At 43.1% G+C, this 15,300-nt stretch overlaps 1 protein-coding gene across 1 annotated transcript in view; it reads right to left on the bottom strand.

The window, feature by feature from the left end:
- The window catches only part of CPA6 (carboxypeptidase A6), an 87,258-nt gene extending 78,676 nt beyond the window's left edge, over positions 1 to 8,582 (bottom strand). Inside the window, exon 1 of the mRNA XM_072851194.1 lies at positions 8,485 to 8,582. Coding sequence (XP_072707295.1) covers positions 8,485 to 8,582 — 98 coding nt within the window. The remainder of the gene's footprint in view (positions 1 to 8,484) is intronic.
- Positions 8,583 to 15,300: the final 6,718 nt, after the last annotated feature.

Genomic DNA, 15,300 nt, shown 5'->3' with positions numbered 1-15,300 from the left:
CAGGTACCGAAAAACCAGCCACTCCCACCCCTTCCCTGTGCCAACACCAACACCCCAGAGGCTCTGCAGCAGCCAGATCACAGCCTGAGAAGCTGAAAGTTAATCCAGGGGAAGAAAAAAAAAAAAAAAGGAAAAAGTGCTTTTTTGCTCTCTTTGCTCCTGGAATTGGCAGGCAGAGGAGTGCCAGTCCCTGAGCAGCAGCTGCACATCTGGAACAGTGGGAGCACAACTGCCTGCCCTGGCAGCAGCCGGCCATTAGCGGGGGTTAGCGGGGTTTGGCTGTATCACTGCACTGCAGCCTTGGAGTAGCATCTGGCGGTAATCTTGGTAGGAGTACGGTGGAGTAAATCAAAGAGTGCACCAGTTTTTCATCAGGCCTGCTAAAGTCATTTCTCACATCTGTCCTCGAGGCTTGGCTTTCTTTCAAGATCCTATCCCATACTTACATAATCCAATACCTGACTTCAATGCATTAATCTGTTCATTTATTTCAACTAAGTTAACACCTTCAGTGCTTTCGGAGAGAAAAAAAAAAGAAAATGGCCAAAACATTCACATTTAAAATCCATCTACAGACTATAGTTTTATCATATATGCTACCCGTCCCTCAAAAAAAAAAAGTCTTCTAGTTCTCTAGCCTAAAAAGCTGTTATGTTGTCCTATATTTAAGATGTACCACCTTTTATGCTGCATACCTGAGGCTTTCAAACCTGTAGGATACTGTAATCATGAGTTATTATACAAATGTAACACAAACATCTGAATTAAAAAGAGCCACTTTTTCTGAGTCATCCATGAGGTGCTGCAAACTGTATCATTACTCTCCTGAAGGTATATATGGCATGATATAAGAAACAGTAAGTTTTTCTTAGAATAACCTTGCTGCAATAAACCCCCTACAAACTCATTTTCAAGGTCCAGCTTTGGTAGCCTCCCCTGTATAGAGGCCTTAACCAAGCTGCAGGACATAAAGAAAAGAAAAAATGTTTTGATTTCATAAGTTACTTTTGATTTTTTCATGGCTGTATTTAAACAGTCTAGAAGATCTTCCCCTTAGCAAGTGTTGTTCTGTGTATTGCTTTGCCTGGTAACTTTATGGTGTGGCTTCTCTTTAAATAAGCACACTTGCAAGTCTCATCGTTCCCCAGGGCAAGAGGGGGCTCAGCAGAACCTTGTTCTCCAGAGCATTCAGCCTGCACAGAGCAGACACAGGCAAAAGGACGGGGTTCGTGCTCCCTGCCTGCTGCTGTATGCCAGCCTGTGCCAGCACCCACCCCAAAGACCAGGCGTCCTCGCACCTCCCGAGTGATGCGCAATGCCTGGCTTTAAGTTTCACAAGAAAGCAGTGAGGTCCTTGGCCTTCCTCCTCATTTGGCAAACTCAAAAGGTGCAAAGTATTAGAAAAAATGGAATATATTGTCCCCATCCATTTGTCGGTCTGAGTATCTTTTCAGTTCAGAGTACTTTGGCTCACCTACCCTCAGGTGCCTTGCACAAAAAGCAGTTTTAGAGTCTTCTTTGCAGATGCTTTCCTTACAATCAGCGTCTGTTTAAGGTCTGATTCTGATCTGATATACTGAGGTGTAAATTAGTAGCACCCTTGAAATCCATGCACGTTTTGCTGTAACACTAATATCACATCAGAAGCACATCTTTGTACTCAACCATGACAACAAAGCCTTTAAATCAGAATCAAAATTTACTGAAAAAAAAAAATAGAATTGGGCTTAATTGTCTCCAGAAGTTTGCTGACTGTAGGTCTGTTCCTGCAAATCTGAGACCTGCAAAAGTCCTGTTAAGTTCTGCAAGGAGTTTTGCCTGCAGCAGGGTTTTCAGAGAGACATCTAATGTATAATTGTAATTATTGGTTCTCATTTTGCAACCAAACCTGCTTATCATTGTAAACAGAATGGAGAATACAGGATTCACTGAAAGTTGTTTTCTGCATGAAAAATAATACTGACAGCATAAATACGTAAGCTAGGTGGGCAGGGGACAGTAACAATGCTGTTTATTTTAATTTGTGTGTGTGTGTGTAGAGGGTCAAACTGCGGGAAAATTCTCCTTATCTCCTGCTTGGGAGCAAACTAAATTATTCTGCTTGAACAGTAAAAATACTGAATGGCAAACTACACTGCCTGTTTTCAGTTTTTACTGCTATATTCATACTCACAGCATGTTTTGCTTCCAGGACTACTGAACAGATGCCCAATATATGATCAACGTATCTGTTTCTTTCTTGACATTTACCTGAACATTACGCACACAGTGCACTGTTAAATACTATGTTCTACAATAGAAGAGGGAGTACAATTTCTGTTATGTATTCAGAGGTAAAATTAAGGAGAAAAGATAAGTGAAGGACAGTTCTGCAAAACAGAGATGACAGAATTTACCTTCTGGAGATAGTGAGAAATGATTAATGGTGGCCATTCCCCTTCAACTGGATAGAGCAATAAACGTTTCCTACGGCATTTTGACCATGTAAGGCTGTTTCAGATATATGGATGACATTTTTACAGATACTAGAACTTCAGGAGACCTTGTGATCCTGTTTATTGTACAGTGTGGGATACAGTCGCATGCAGTGTATGAAAGAAGAGTTCCCTACAAATTATTAGCAATGTATTCAAGAAAAGCAGATTTTTAGCTTCCCTTTTTCAAATTTGCTCCTCCCAGAACCGTGATTTTCCTTCGGGACTACAACTAAGTTCCACTGTCTTTCATGTGAACTGCTCACATATTTCAGATTCCAATTTTTTAAATAAAAAAATCAGTATGTACATAATTTGTATAGTATCTGTCCCCTGTTAAGTGCTTGTTAAAGTCCTGTACAAAACATTCAGAGTTGAGAACTTCATTTTAAGAAGCCCATGAGTGACTCTGGGAGAGTGAATTCACAGCAGCAGCAGCTGGAAGTGGGTATACCATAGAACTGGGAGCTTTGGAGTTCACTGCAACTAGTACCAGAAGCTCTGGGAAAAGCTGTATTTCTTTGCCTGCTTACTTCCATGAGACAGTGAAGCTGCTGGATTCAAAGTGGATGCTTTAGACTGAGAGTCAGGATGGATTTGATATATGAATTCTCTTTTTTTATAAGTATCTTTGTCTCAGTACACCTTAAATATATCCTGTTTTTTGCAGAACATAATTGTTGGACTAAAAACCAAGCCTGAACATGAATTTTCTTTAATAATATACTACATTCCCATTCGTAATATATATACACTTTTAAAAACGAGGAAAGTGTAAATCTTCACTGAATTGGTTTTACATTTCCCAAAGAATCATTCTTACTGGAAGACCATAGGTTGCATCTAATGTAGGAAACCTAGAAAAGGTTCTGGACTCCCAAGTATGGGTGCAAGCTTTGCCCATGTCCTGATTTTTTCTGTCTTCCCTTACTCCCCATGCTTTCTGCCCCTCTCTTCCACCTGCAGAGGAAAGACAGGAACCACACCACCACCCAATGGCGTCCCAATTTGGACGAGTATGGGACCAGGCTCACGTGGTGACATGAACCTGGAGATCAGTTTAGACACAGTCATAATCAACTGGGAGCCTCCTTGCCTGGCATTCACTACACCTGGGTAATGTGCATGTGCACTGTTGTTCCAATTATTAAAAAAAAAAAAAAAGTAAAAAAGGGAAAGACAGAGCAACTGAAACACTTCATATTTCTCATTTATAATGAGGAGGGCAGAGAGGCTTTAAAAGGTAAATTTATCATGCCTGGAGTTAGAGGAGAAAAAGAATCAAAACTTGGCAGTAATTTTTTTTTTCCTCTAGGAGAACATAAATGATACTGTACAGGGGGAATATCATGTGATGAGAAAGCACAAAATTAGAGTTGCGGTGTTGGGACAAGAATGGGTATAGAGGTCCCAGATTTGTTGTGGATTTCACTGATCTGTGCTCTTTTTAGGAATCAGCGGTGCTTTGATTACAGAATTATTGGTTATTTGAAAAGAGAATACTTAAAATTGTTTGTGCTAGAGAGCTCACAGCTTTTCACCTTTTACAAGCTCCCTGACACCATCCAGAGAAGCATTAAGTGTGGTTTTCATCTGAATGAATACGATTAACTTCCATCTAATGCTGGTGGCGTGCTTTCCAAGCGCTTTTTTTGCCAGTTGTGTGTATGACATTTTACTTTAACTTGGGGGTGGGGAAGGAGAGCTGAGCAGCAGAGAGGAAGAACATTTTTTACACAGCAAAGCAGATCTTTTAGTCCCTTATTAAAACATTTGGAAAAAATCTGCAGAGGGGAATAGCACAGAAGGAGTTCCTTTCCACTTCTCAATTCCCTCAGCAACTCATTTTCATCACACTCCCATGTGTTTTTTCCATGAGAACAATTGCCAGCTATTGTGTGTAAGGTATTGTGGGATCAGAGGCACTTAGCTATGGTATGTAGGGATATTAATGGGCATTAAAATACTTGAAATTTGCTGAATGCTCTCAGATTTGGTATCTGTGCTTATCTATATGAACAGCTGGTTTATGCAATTTTCAGGATGTGATGTCCCAGTAGCTGCAGCGCTATTATATCTTGGATTACAGAACATTTCTTTACTGTTTTCAGTTTCCTTGTTATCCACCTCAACATCATTCCCAGATTATTTTACACGGTTGTTACACAATAATGTAAGCATGTACCATAGCCTTCCCCTGACCAAGAGAAATGACAATTATCTGCAGTACTGCAACCCACAGAAGAATAACATTTTGGAGGAGTTAACATCTCGATCCAATACTTAAAAAGACTCCAAAACCTCCAGCAAAAACCTTAGAAAAGAACTGGCCAAGTTTTTTCAGCCTTTGCTTGCATTTCGTTATTTGTGGTGAGAGCAGAGGTGAGATGAGGCACACTTCTGAAAAGGCTTTGGAAGAACAGCAAGTGGGGTAGAAAATGGAGGGAACGTGCCCAACCGCCATGTACAGGTGGAGGTAGATGAGCCAGAGTAAAAAGATCTTAGTAGTGATTTTTAAAGAACAAATGAGAGATATGCTTTTTGTCCTAAGACCTGATAATGAGAAGCCATCTCCTTCTTCACAGGATTCCTAAGAGTAGGAATATTGCGGCATTTGGTCAAAAAACCCCACAAAAAGTCCATCTGCTCCAGTACCCTACTCTGGAAAACTGCCAAAAGACAACTACCCAAGGAAGAGTGACAACAAGGCAAAAGTGTATGATATTACCACTAAGTACTCTCCCAGCCTACAGTTACTTTCAATGCAGTGATCTCCTGGGCTGGATGTCATTTCAGTAGCATACCTAGTAACTCACTCTTCCACGGACCTGTCAAGCCCCCTCGAATCCTTGTAAACATTTCACATCCTTCAGCAAGGTTTTCTTTTCAACCTGGTTCCTACTAGATTTGTTTTATGCCTTCTACTTGTAACTGGAAGAAACAGTGAACAACTGATCTCTATCCACTACCTCCATGTCACTCAAAGCTTGTAGACATCTGTTAGGCCCTAAATTTTTTCTATTAGAGACCAAAGAGTCCTACCTTACATGGTTATTTCAGGCACTTAAACCATTCCATACATTTAGTTATCCCCATTGCCCCTGTTTGAACCTCTGGTAGTGCCCTCTTCGAAAATCCTCTTGAATGTACATCTACTCTGTCCAAACCCTGATGTGCCCCCCACCTTGCCTAGCTCCCCTGGAACCTTTGGACAGAGCACGCAAATGGGAGAAGGAAAAATGTGCATGTGTGAGTATAGTTTTGAGTTTGCTGTAGGGTAGCTGATTAGCAGCGTCTTTTAGAGGCGAAGGCAGTAGCTCCAAGCTCCCCTTGAGCTCCTGTGGGCACAAGAGCAGGAGCAGGTTGAACTCCTGCGTGTTGTGTGAGGCAGCAGAAGGCAAATACATCTGTTCCTCAGGCTTTGCAAGAACTCAGTGGGCATGAGAGCTGCTGCCTCTTTGCTGAGACTTGCCAACTATTTGTTGACTTCCCAAAGGTATCTGGAATGCATTTGGTTAAAGTGTGTCCACATGGCATACCTGGCCTGCTCTGAACAAGGTTTGGAGAAGTTAGTTTGGAGAAACATGTGCAATACCACTTAATTGTCTTAGGTCAGAGTCCTCAGCTAAAGATCTACAATTCCTCTGTGCCTCCTAGTGCTGGCTTGAGTTTGAGAGAAATGTTTTCCATTGCTTTTTTTGTTCTTTTTTTCTCTCATCCTTTTGCCCTAATTATATTTATGCCTTTCCCCGATATGGTACAGCTTCTGACACGATAGAAATGACTAGGACTGACACACATTTCTTAGCACAAAATAAGTCCTGTGGTTGGGACACCCCTTTTAATGATGAACATTAGAAAACTATATTCATGTCCTGATTGCCTTTCTCAAAAAAAACCTACCAAAAAATTTTTCCCGTTGGGTGATGACCAGGTTCAGTAGTGATGGCAATACCTGCTCAACTGTTTCTAATCAATTGCACACACAGAGGAAATCAAATGATCCTGCCCAGGACACTGGGCTGATGACAGATGCCTCTGGAGGACAAGATAGATTCATAATTCTGAAGAAACCTTCATCCCACTTCAGACTAATTTTTCATCATCTTTTATTGACACAAATAATGCCAGGATAGTAGAAATGGAAAAGATTAGTAGAGTGGGAAAAATATCAGGTTTATTTTTCCAGTTTGCGTTACACATGTGGTACACATTCTGGTTTCTGTTACAAATGTGACCACATTTTCAGCAAGGCTTGTAAATGTATCTTGGCCCCCTAGTACAATTGCCTATTGACCAAGCGTTTTTATAACGAACTCTAGCTTTTTTTTTTTTGAGCAGTGATTTTTGTTGGGTTTGCCTAAACTCTGGAAGCTGATGAGAAGTCTCATTTTTCTGGACTAGACTCTATGTGAAAGCTTCTAGGACAGGGATCAACAGGGAGAGTTTGGATGGGTCTTTCACACGTCATCCAGGGCACATAAAATGCTTAAACGAGAAAATTATTTTTAAAACGTTAACAAAATTGGTGAATCACATAAATGAGCGGAGGTACAATACTTGAGTCTGCATGCATTTTTTTCTATATTTTAACCAACTTGATTTTAGATTGACAATCTCACTTAAACCTAGAGGATATTAAAACATGTATTTTGACATCTCATAGATCGATCAATGGATAGCTCATGTAACTAATATTCAGCAAAAGTTATGTACGAGCACCGGGAATGTGTTATTCATCTCAATGTAATCTGCAAACAAATTGAATACAATCTTGAATTTAAAATTGGGGTCTTACTGAGACCATGACTGTGCAATGGGCTCCAGACAGAGAGGACAGTGCTGCTGCACAAAACTTAAGACAGGACCCTGCCTTTAAAGAACAGTTTAGTTTTCTGTCCTGTTCCTTTCTGGCACTGCCAGGAGAGCTCCTGACCGGGGTGGCTGGTTTGGTTTTGCAGTGCAGACAGATAGCGGGACCCGAGGGACTGAAGAGAGACAGTGAAACAGCTGTCAATTGTTTCACTACTTTCTGTCACTAATAGTGACCCAGGGGTGAATGGCTTCATATCACGTTACCAAATCCTTGAAGCTCAGGGAATGTTTTTTTTAAACTTCATTTTAGTAGTGGGATTTACATGCCTGTCTTGGCTACTTCAATAAAATAAAAAGAATAATACGGCTCCTGCTTCCACAGGGCGGTGTGCTTATCCTGAGGAATTTGCTGGTCAGTTTGAATGAATTTTATACGGTATGTAAAAAGATGCCACTGGGTTCTCATGCTCCTATGTTTGGTTGTCGTTTCATCTGCATCATAAATCCACCTATTTTGTTAAATACTTGCTAAAAACCAAGTCTCTAAACCAGGCAAAAAGAACATACACTTTGGAAGCAAAGCCTAGCAATGATACCACAGTTCGCCTTTTACTACTACTTAGTTCAATCTCTCCCTTTCTAACACAAATTTGAACTTCAAATGAAAAACAAAAAAAAAAAAAAGAAAAAAGAAGTCGTTTGAACTACATGTGAAAGTCGCCACTTGCTTACAGTAAGGTTAATCAAGTTCCCTTATCGGTTGAGCTTTTTATGCATTCAGTAGGACTGCACATTGTTCAACTTTTTAAAAAAACAATTCTGAGTTCCGCTAAAATTGTCCCCAACAAGAAAATACAAACCGTCGCTCATTTCAGAGCACGGTGAAGCCTCCGAAACTTTTTTCCCCCTGTATAATCGCAGCTTCTCTTTCTACACGGACACCAAAACTTTTTTCCCCCCCAACGTAGCATCCTTCCTATCGCTAGCAGAGACTCACAGTACCTATGGCAAGAAAGCGCCGGAGCACGCTACAAGTGAATGGAAACAAGCAAACAAACAGCTCAGCAGCGGGAAGAAAAGCCCGAACACGTACGTGCAAGCCGGTTCTTGCTAGCGGCGCTGGGGAAGGTTAGCGGAGGGAGCGCGGCTGCGGTGCAGCCCCTCCGGGGCGGAGAGGGGCGGCGGCCCGACTTACCCGGCGTAGCGGCCGCGGTGGCCGCGGAGCGGCAGCGCAGCCTGGAGGCAGAGCAGACAAAGGGGCAGGAGCGCGGCGGGGCGCCCGCCGAACGGCATGGTGCGGGGCCGCGCCGCCGCCGCCACCGCCGCCGCCACCGCCACCGCCAACGCCAGCGCCGCGCCCGCCCCAGGTGGCGGCGGCCGCGCACACAAAGCCGGCGCGGAGGCGGGGGCCGGGAGGAGCGGGGCGGTCGGAGGTGTCGCGGGTCGCCAGCGGCGAGGAGAGAAAGTCGGGGGAGGACGACGCCCGCAGCCCCGCCGCGCCTGGGCACGGGGACGGCGACGGGACGGGACGGGACGGGGCGGGGAGGCGCCCGCCCGCCTGGGAGGGCTGAGGGGTGCGGGGGGTGCGTGGCCCCGCCGCCGCTCTGCCCCGGGGGGCCGGGGGCTGGCAAGGGCCGGGCGGCGGCGAGCAGCCCCCCGCGGGCACGGCGGCTCCGGCGGGACTGCCGGGAAGAGGGGTGCGCGGGGCGGGCTGCGGGTGCAGGTGCCGCGCCGAGGCAGCCGGCCAAGGGGCGGTTAACGCGCAGCAAGTGGCATCGGGGGGATTATCGCCGTGATTTCCCCGCCTGGGGAAAAGGGTTGAGTCTGGTGAGAGGGCAGAGAGACGCTTACATAAAACATAAGCGGTGGAGAGTCCATTAGGAACCACGAAGGGAGGCGAGAGTGGGATTTCAAGTTACCAGTGTTGCCAAAAATCTTGGGCCTGCGTAGTGGGAAGGGGAAGAGAGACTGCTATAATAAAATAAAGCAAAAGCTCAGCATTTTTTTTGAAAACCGGAGGTTTGCCGTCTCTTTTCCACACGGGTGAGGGGGAAAGATCCACGTAAAGATAAGCCACTGGGGCACTGGGAACAGCAAAGAAAATGGGGAGAATTTTGTTGCAAATAATTGTAGTTTATAGAAAACACATGGAGTACTTGTTAAAGAAAAAGTCGGTAAAAATATAATGCCAATATGGAATAAATTGATAGCCCCTTCGATACTTATGTTGACTCTCATAAAAAGGAACAAAAAGTGCTTGAAACCCAACTGATTCTCAGCCTCTCTGAGAGCAAAAAGAACGAGTGGGCTGTAGACAAATAAAACCAGCTGACATTTGAACATGTGTGAGAACTACTGTAAATCCCTGTTAATGTTTCAGAGACACAGGGAGCTTTTTGAAAAAGGACTGTAATAAACCACACACACTTCCTATTCTATGGCTGAAAGGCAAATGAACGTTTTCCTTTGTCTCTTCTCCATACTAGCACCAAATCTGACACTAGTTGTGTGATAGAGTCCAGAGATGGAAAAGCCTTCGTCCAGGGCAGGATTAGTCCCTTCTGTTTGGTTACTGGCTTTCTCTCCCTTGAGCTGCCCGTCCCCCCATAACATACCCTGCTTAAAATCTCAAATTCATTTCTGGTGAGGCTGCGCAGAGGTGAATTTGTGTGTGTGCTTATACACAGATGTGCGTTCAGCGTGAGCTGTTGTACATCTCTTGTTGAAAACACTTTCCATTTACTAGCGGCAAAACCCCAAACCTTTTCTGCAAATCTTCAGTCTTGTAATAAATGCAACTTTAACTTTACAGACACCTATTTAATAGAAGCTCTACTGTATGTTCAGAGGTGACTTCAAAGGTGAAGTCAGCTGTCGTGAAGTCAAGTAACTGACTTTTGGAGGGTATAAGTATGATACTGGAACAAAAACCACTGCTTTATTTCACATGCTGTTCTTGGTTACTTTCCTTACTATGTACTCTTGCTACACCTGAAGTGCATCAGGTAATACACCAATTTATCAAAATGTTTGCAAAATGTAGTTTGGCTATTATTCTGAAATACTTGCTTTCAGGATGAAAACCTGGCTCTGCTGGAGTTAGGAAGAATTTTACTATTGGCTTCTGTTTGCAAAATAGTTTGGCTATTATTCTGAAAGCTTTGCTTTCAAGAGGAAAACTTGGCTCCATTTGAGTTAGGGAGAATTTTATTATGGGTTTCTGTGGCTCTAGATTTCAGTTTTAAATCCTGCCTTTCTGCAACATTCCCTGAAAGTAAAAGGCAAGAAGATATGAGAAAGAGAGTTCAAGAACCAAAACCAAATAGTGAAGATAAGTAACAGAACGTGGAATAAACACTCAAAAGAAAGGTATTGCTATCTTTCTTAATATGTATTACTTCTGCCTGTTTAAAATAAATTAAAAAATTGATTTAAAACCACACCTTTAGAGCTGTGGAGAAGCTGGAGAGAGAAATAGCTCAAAAATATCAAAAAGGGCTTTAAAAGAGGTAGGGATAGTGAGGGAGATACAGATCCCTCGGTCTCTCTCTGATCCATCAGTTTAAATCATAGTAGGCGACGGGGCAGACTGGAGGGAGGGCTGGAACTCCGTCATGCTGGCAGATAGGAAAGGATTAAAAAGCTGTAGTTGAGCCTGGAAGTTACACATGTGGTAAGCCTACTTTCCTGACAAGATGAGCCTATGAAACTTGCACCCAGCTAAGCAAAGGATTTGGGAGGAAGAAAGTAAGAGTTTCTTTTCCTTCGCTTCTTGGAGCTGAAGAGAGGAATTGCCAACACCAAGGGTTCTGGTGTGCAGCTTTGACTTGGAGGTGATGAGAGCCTGTGAAGAAACAGGAGAGCGAAGGCTGAGATATGGTTTCCCTCTTAATGAATCAAGATCTGGGATTTATCACAGCGTCCCACACTTTACAAGGAACACAGGCTGCCGAAACAGAGGCAATTCTACATGGCATGAAAACAAGAAAGGCTTCATGTAAAGTGAGTGGGCAGGCAGCCTACATTTGGTACCTGAACTTGAGAACATGCCATTTATTGAGAAGCCTGTAATTGCACAGAAGAGCAGAAAAAGGAAAATAGTTTCTTATAAGCATGTTTTATACCTTTGAGCTGTCCCAGCTCTCACCTTCATGAGAAGGTTGCATTAGCTTGAATAAACAATCCTTGCTGTATGTTTGTTAGAGCCATAATGGTTCAGAAACAGGAGTTTAAACAAGGTTTAAGTTGTTCTAGTTTAAATCATACCAGTTAATAATAAATCGGAATAAGCATGTTCATGCTGGGATTTGCACTGCTATAACTAGTTAAAAAAGATTGAAGTTGATTGAGTGCACTGTCCTTTTCAAGATCTGGTCTCCATTTCTTTTAGCTCACACAGAGACCTTGATGGATGAAGGACAGTGAAAGTGGCCCTGCTGATCCTGTGCTAGATTAGGTTTGGGGTCTAAAAGAACATGAAAGTGATATAATCCACGCATGAGTGCCACGGCCGAGTTAACTTTAACTAACCACTCTGTGTAGTCAGGAGTGTTACTGTAGCAACAGAGAGCTGATACCCGAGGACTTACCCATTCCTAGGGCTGGTTGTTCAGGTAGCACTGAGCTTTGTACTGTCAGGGACAGGCTGCTGTTGGTACCTGAGCTAGTCGAAACTTAGTTGGGGTACCAGGCTGCTGCAGAGGCAAGACACTTAGGGTGTCTGTGCTTCTCTAAGTAGGTTTGCTACCTTTCCCTGTGTCCTTCCCTGACCCCGCTCCCATCCCCTTTAAGTTTCTTCAACCTCCTGCTCAGCCTGCTAACACAGCTCTGTGGTCCTTCTTCCTGGGTCTGCTGACAACTGGTACTTGGGAAGGTGTCACCATCACCCTGCCCTCACTGTGGCCTCAGACGTGGCAGCACAGGAAAGAAGAAATGATCAGCGGGTTTTGTAACAATGAACCAGTGCTGAACATTGCCTTGGAGGGTATTCGGATGTGATCAGCTTTCTAAAATGAATTGCAGGTGTCTTTTAAAGGGATGAGTTTTGCAATTAAGAATCTTGACATTCTGTCTTCAGCTTACTTGAGGATGCTGCATGACTATAACCGAGTCATTTTATTTGGATTTGTGTCAATGGCACTGAACTGTTATAAAATGGTTCAATTAAGTGAAAGAATGGTACTCTTTCACTTAAAGTATTTCTGTCTTCTGTTCTGCTATTATTCTGTCATTCTGCAGGAGGACAGGAACACAGGTTAAATATTCTTTTCTGTTTTGTGGAAATGAGATATTTAAATATGGGTATGCTTTGGAAGCAGCTAAAGGAAATTAGATGTGTAACAGACAAATCATCAACAGATCAACCCCCCTGGGAGTCTTTAGAAACCATACTGATAGATAACATCAGATGACAGTATTACAAACCTGATGACTTCTGTTCCTTAGCATGGTTTTAGTCTTGGAAAGACTGCTATACTTGTGTTCATGGCTTTCTTTATACGTATAGAATTCCTTCTTAAAGCTACCCATAGGAGAAAAAAAATTATTTGAAGGATCTGCAGCAGGCAACATTGTGAAGGAAAGCTTGTTCTGTCTTGAGATTCTGCCTTAAGACATGCGTGGCCACTTGTTTTTAAACTTTCGGCCATGAATTCTGAAAAAAGCATTGCTCAAGACAATTTTGTAAAACTATTTTTCTTTTTTTAAGTGAGAGATGTATGTAACTGGGTAAACAAATTGCAGTGTGATTATATGTAGACTTTGTCTCGGATGTCTCTTTACCCCTGCTAGCATTCGTAGAGAAACAAAATCAAAAAAGATTTCCTATATCTGAACCTACAGGATTTTTATTTGAGTGAAAATACAGTCTTTAATTAGGCAAGAGATTTCTCTAGCTTTTCTGTTCTGGTGACAATTTAGGACTGGGAAATTTGTGTCTAGTAACACATTGGACTTGTATTGCACATTCCTCCAACCCTCTCTGAACTTCTGTACTTTGCAGTCATTAAAGATCTTGGCCTTCCTCTAACTTAATGTAAACAGGATTTTGGACTTGTTTTGCAGATGGGGATACTAAGATATGGGGACGCTGAATAATTTGTCCCAGGAGAAAGAGCAAGTCTTTGGCAACTGTAAGTCTAGCATTTGGGTCTCCTGACAATAACCACTAGAACATATGCTATTAGTGAATTTGTATTAGATTGTATTTTTAATCTAAAAGGCAAACATATTAGTTCCCAGAGTCTCAGACTTGTCTGAGCATACTCAGGCTTAGATACAGTTTCACTTCTACTCCAAGGGGAGTGGCATATTCACAATGAAAGATTATGTTCAGTATCTAGTTTTAATATACACATTATTTGCAATCATTGGATACCCAGCAATGATTTTTTTATAATGTTGAGAAAAAAGAAAGAATAATAACAATGTTTATTTTGAAACACTGTGAGAAATCTAAGTGGCTTCTGAACCAGCGAACACTGTTTATAACTGCTTTATAGCAGCTACTGCGCACAAAAGATGACAGGTGCCGAGGTTTTATTTATATCAACTAGCATTTACCATATGTGCACATATGAAAATATTTAGAAGGAAAAAGTCCTTTTGAAAGAGTAAGTTCAGTACAATAGGGTGCTGTGCGACTCTCCAGACAACTCCCAGCTGCAGATGTTCTGCGGTGCACTATCGTCGTATCTTCTGGGAGGAAAGGGAACATTACGTAGAATATCACACTGGAGGTAGGTGAAACAGAAACTACTGAGTTGTTTCATTTATCTGTCAGCTGCACTGGCATGAAAAGTGTCTTTCCTCCTCCTCCCTTTCTCGCCCTTAACATTGCCTGGTAATTATCAGGTCATTTTACCATCTGTGCCTGGAATGATATTTTGATTGTCCTCCTTCAAATTTGGATGCCTCAATAGCTTGAAACTGTATATAATTAGGTAGCATGTACTTCAGAGTTTTATGCAACTTGAATGCTGAAAAATGCTGAAAAGACTGGAAGACGTGAATGGTGAAAAATACTGGTATTACAGGAGTCTGTCATTCCACTTCTCAGACGTTAAAAAGCCAGGGAACAAGGTCTCGATCTGGTGAAATATGTCAGAGAAGAGAACAGAGGAAGAAAACAAGAGGAACCCCAAAAGCATATTTAACGCAAACTTCCTTGAGTCTTACAAGCAGGCAGCATTACAGCAAGACAATTCCACCTGTCTGTCATCAACTTTTCAAAAAAACTGGATGCACGCGAGCTCGGCCATGAGAGGAAATTGTTTCAGTTGGGAGACAGAGAACTGCCAGGGCCCCGAGGGCACTGCCAGCCCTGCCTGCCCCTGCCCGCGGCCTGGGGCCCCGTCTCAGCCCCTGCCCAGCGATGCCGCAGCAGGGCCGCTTCCAGCTCCCCACAGCCCAGCCCGGCCCTGCCCGGCCAGGGGACCCACCAAGCCGGGCCCACCCACGGGCCCACATCCCAGCCTGTCTCGGGCCTGTCCCCGTCCCCAGGGAGGTGGCCAATGCCCGGGGCTGGGGCTGCCCCGGTGGCCCTGGCTGCCCTGCCACCCTGGGGAGCCCCTAATGCTGCTGACCCACAGGGAGCTGCCGGCTTTTGCTGCTCCCTGACATTAACTTGATGTTTATCTTCTCCATCTTGGTAGTTGAAGCACGCATAGCCTTGCAGTCCAAATCAGAGGCGAGTGGTTACAAAACCATAAGAGGCAGGGTGGCAGAAGCTTGTGGATACCAGACGTTGCAGGGTAGTCATAAATATGAAAATATGATGCCAAAAAAATAATCCAAACTCAACCCCCCGTATTTCTGATTAACACTCTACTTGAATTTACATCCATTGAGTTAATTTGACAAATATTCTGCTGACTTAACAAGAGCTGACTTTACATAAATTTGGTTCAGGAAAGAATTTCATTATGAGAATTTCATCATTTCATCACCTGATGGAAGTTGTGGGATCCAGAAATTTGCACGGAAAGATTAGAATATGCCTAAAAAGTTATCT

This window comes from Ciconia boyciana, chromosome 2 (assembly GCF_034638445.1).
Source record: "Ciconia boyciana chromosome 2, ASM3463844v1, whole genome shotgun sequence".
Classification (NCBI taxonomy): Eukaryota; Metazoa; Chordata; class Aves; order Ciconiiformes; family Ciconiidae; genus Ciconia; species Ciconia boyciana.
This window is presented reverse-complemented; position numbering and strand designations above follow the sequence as displayed.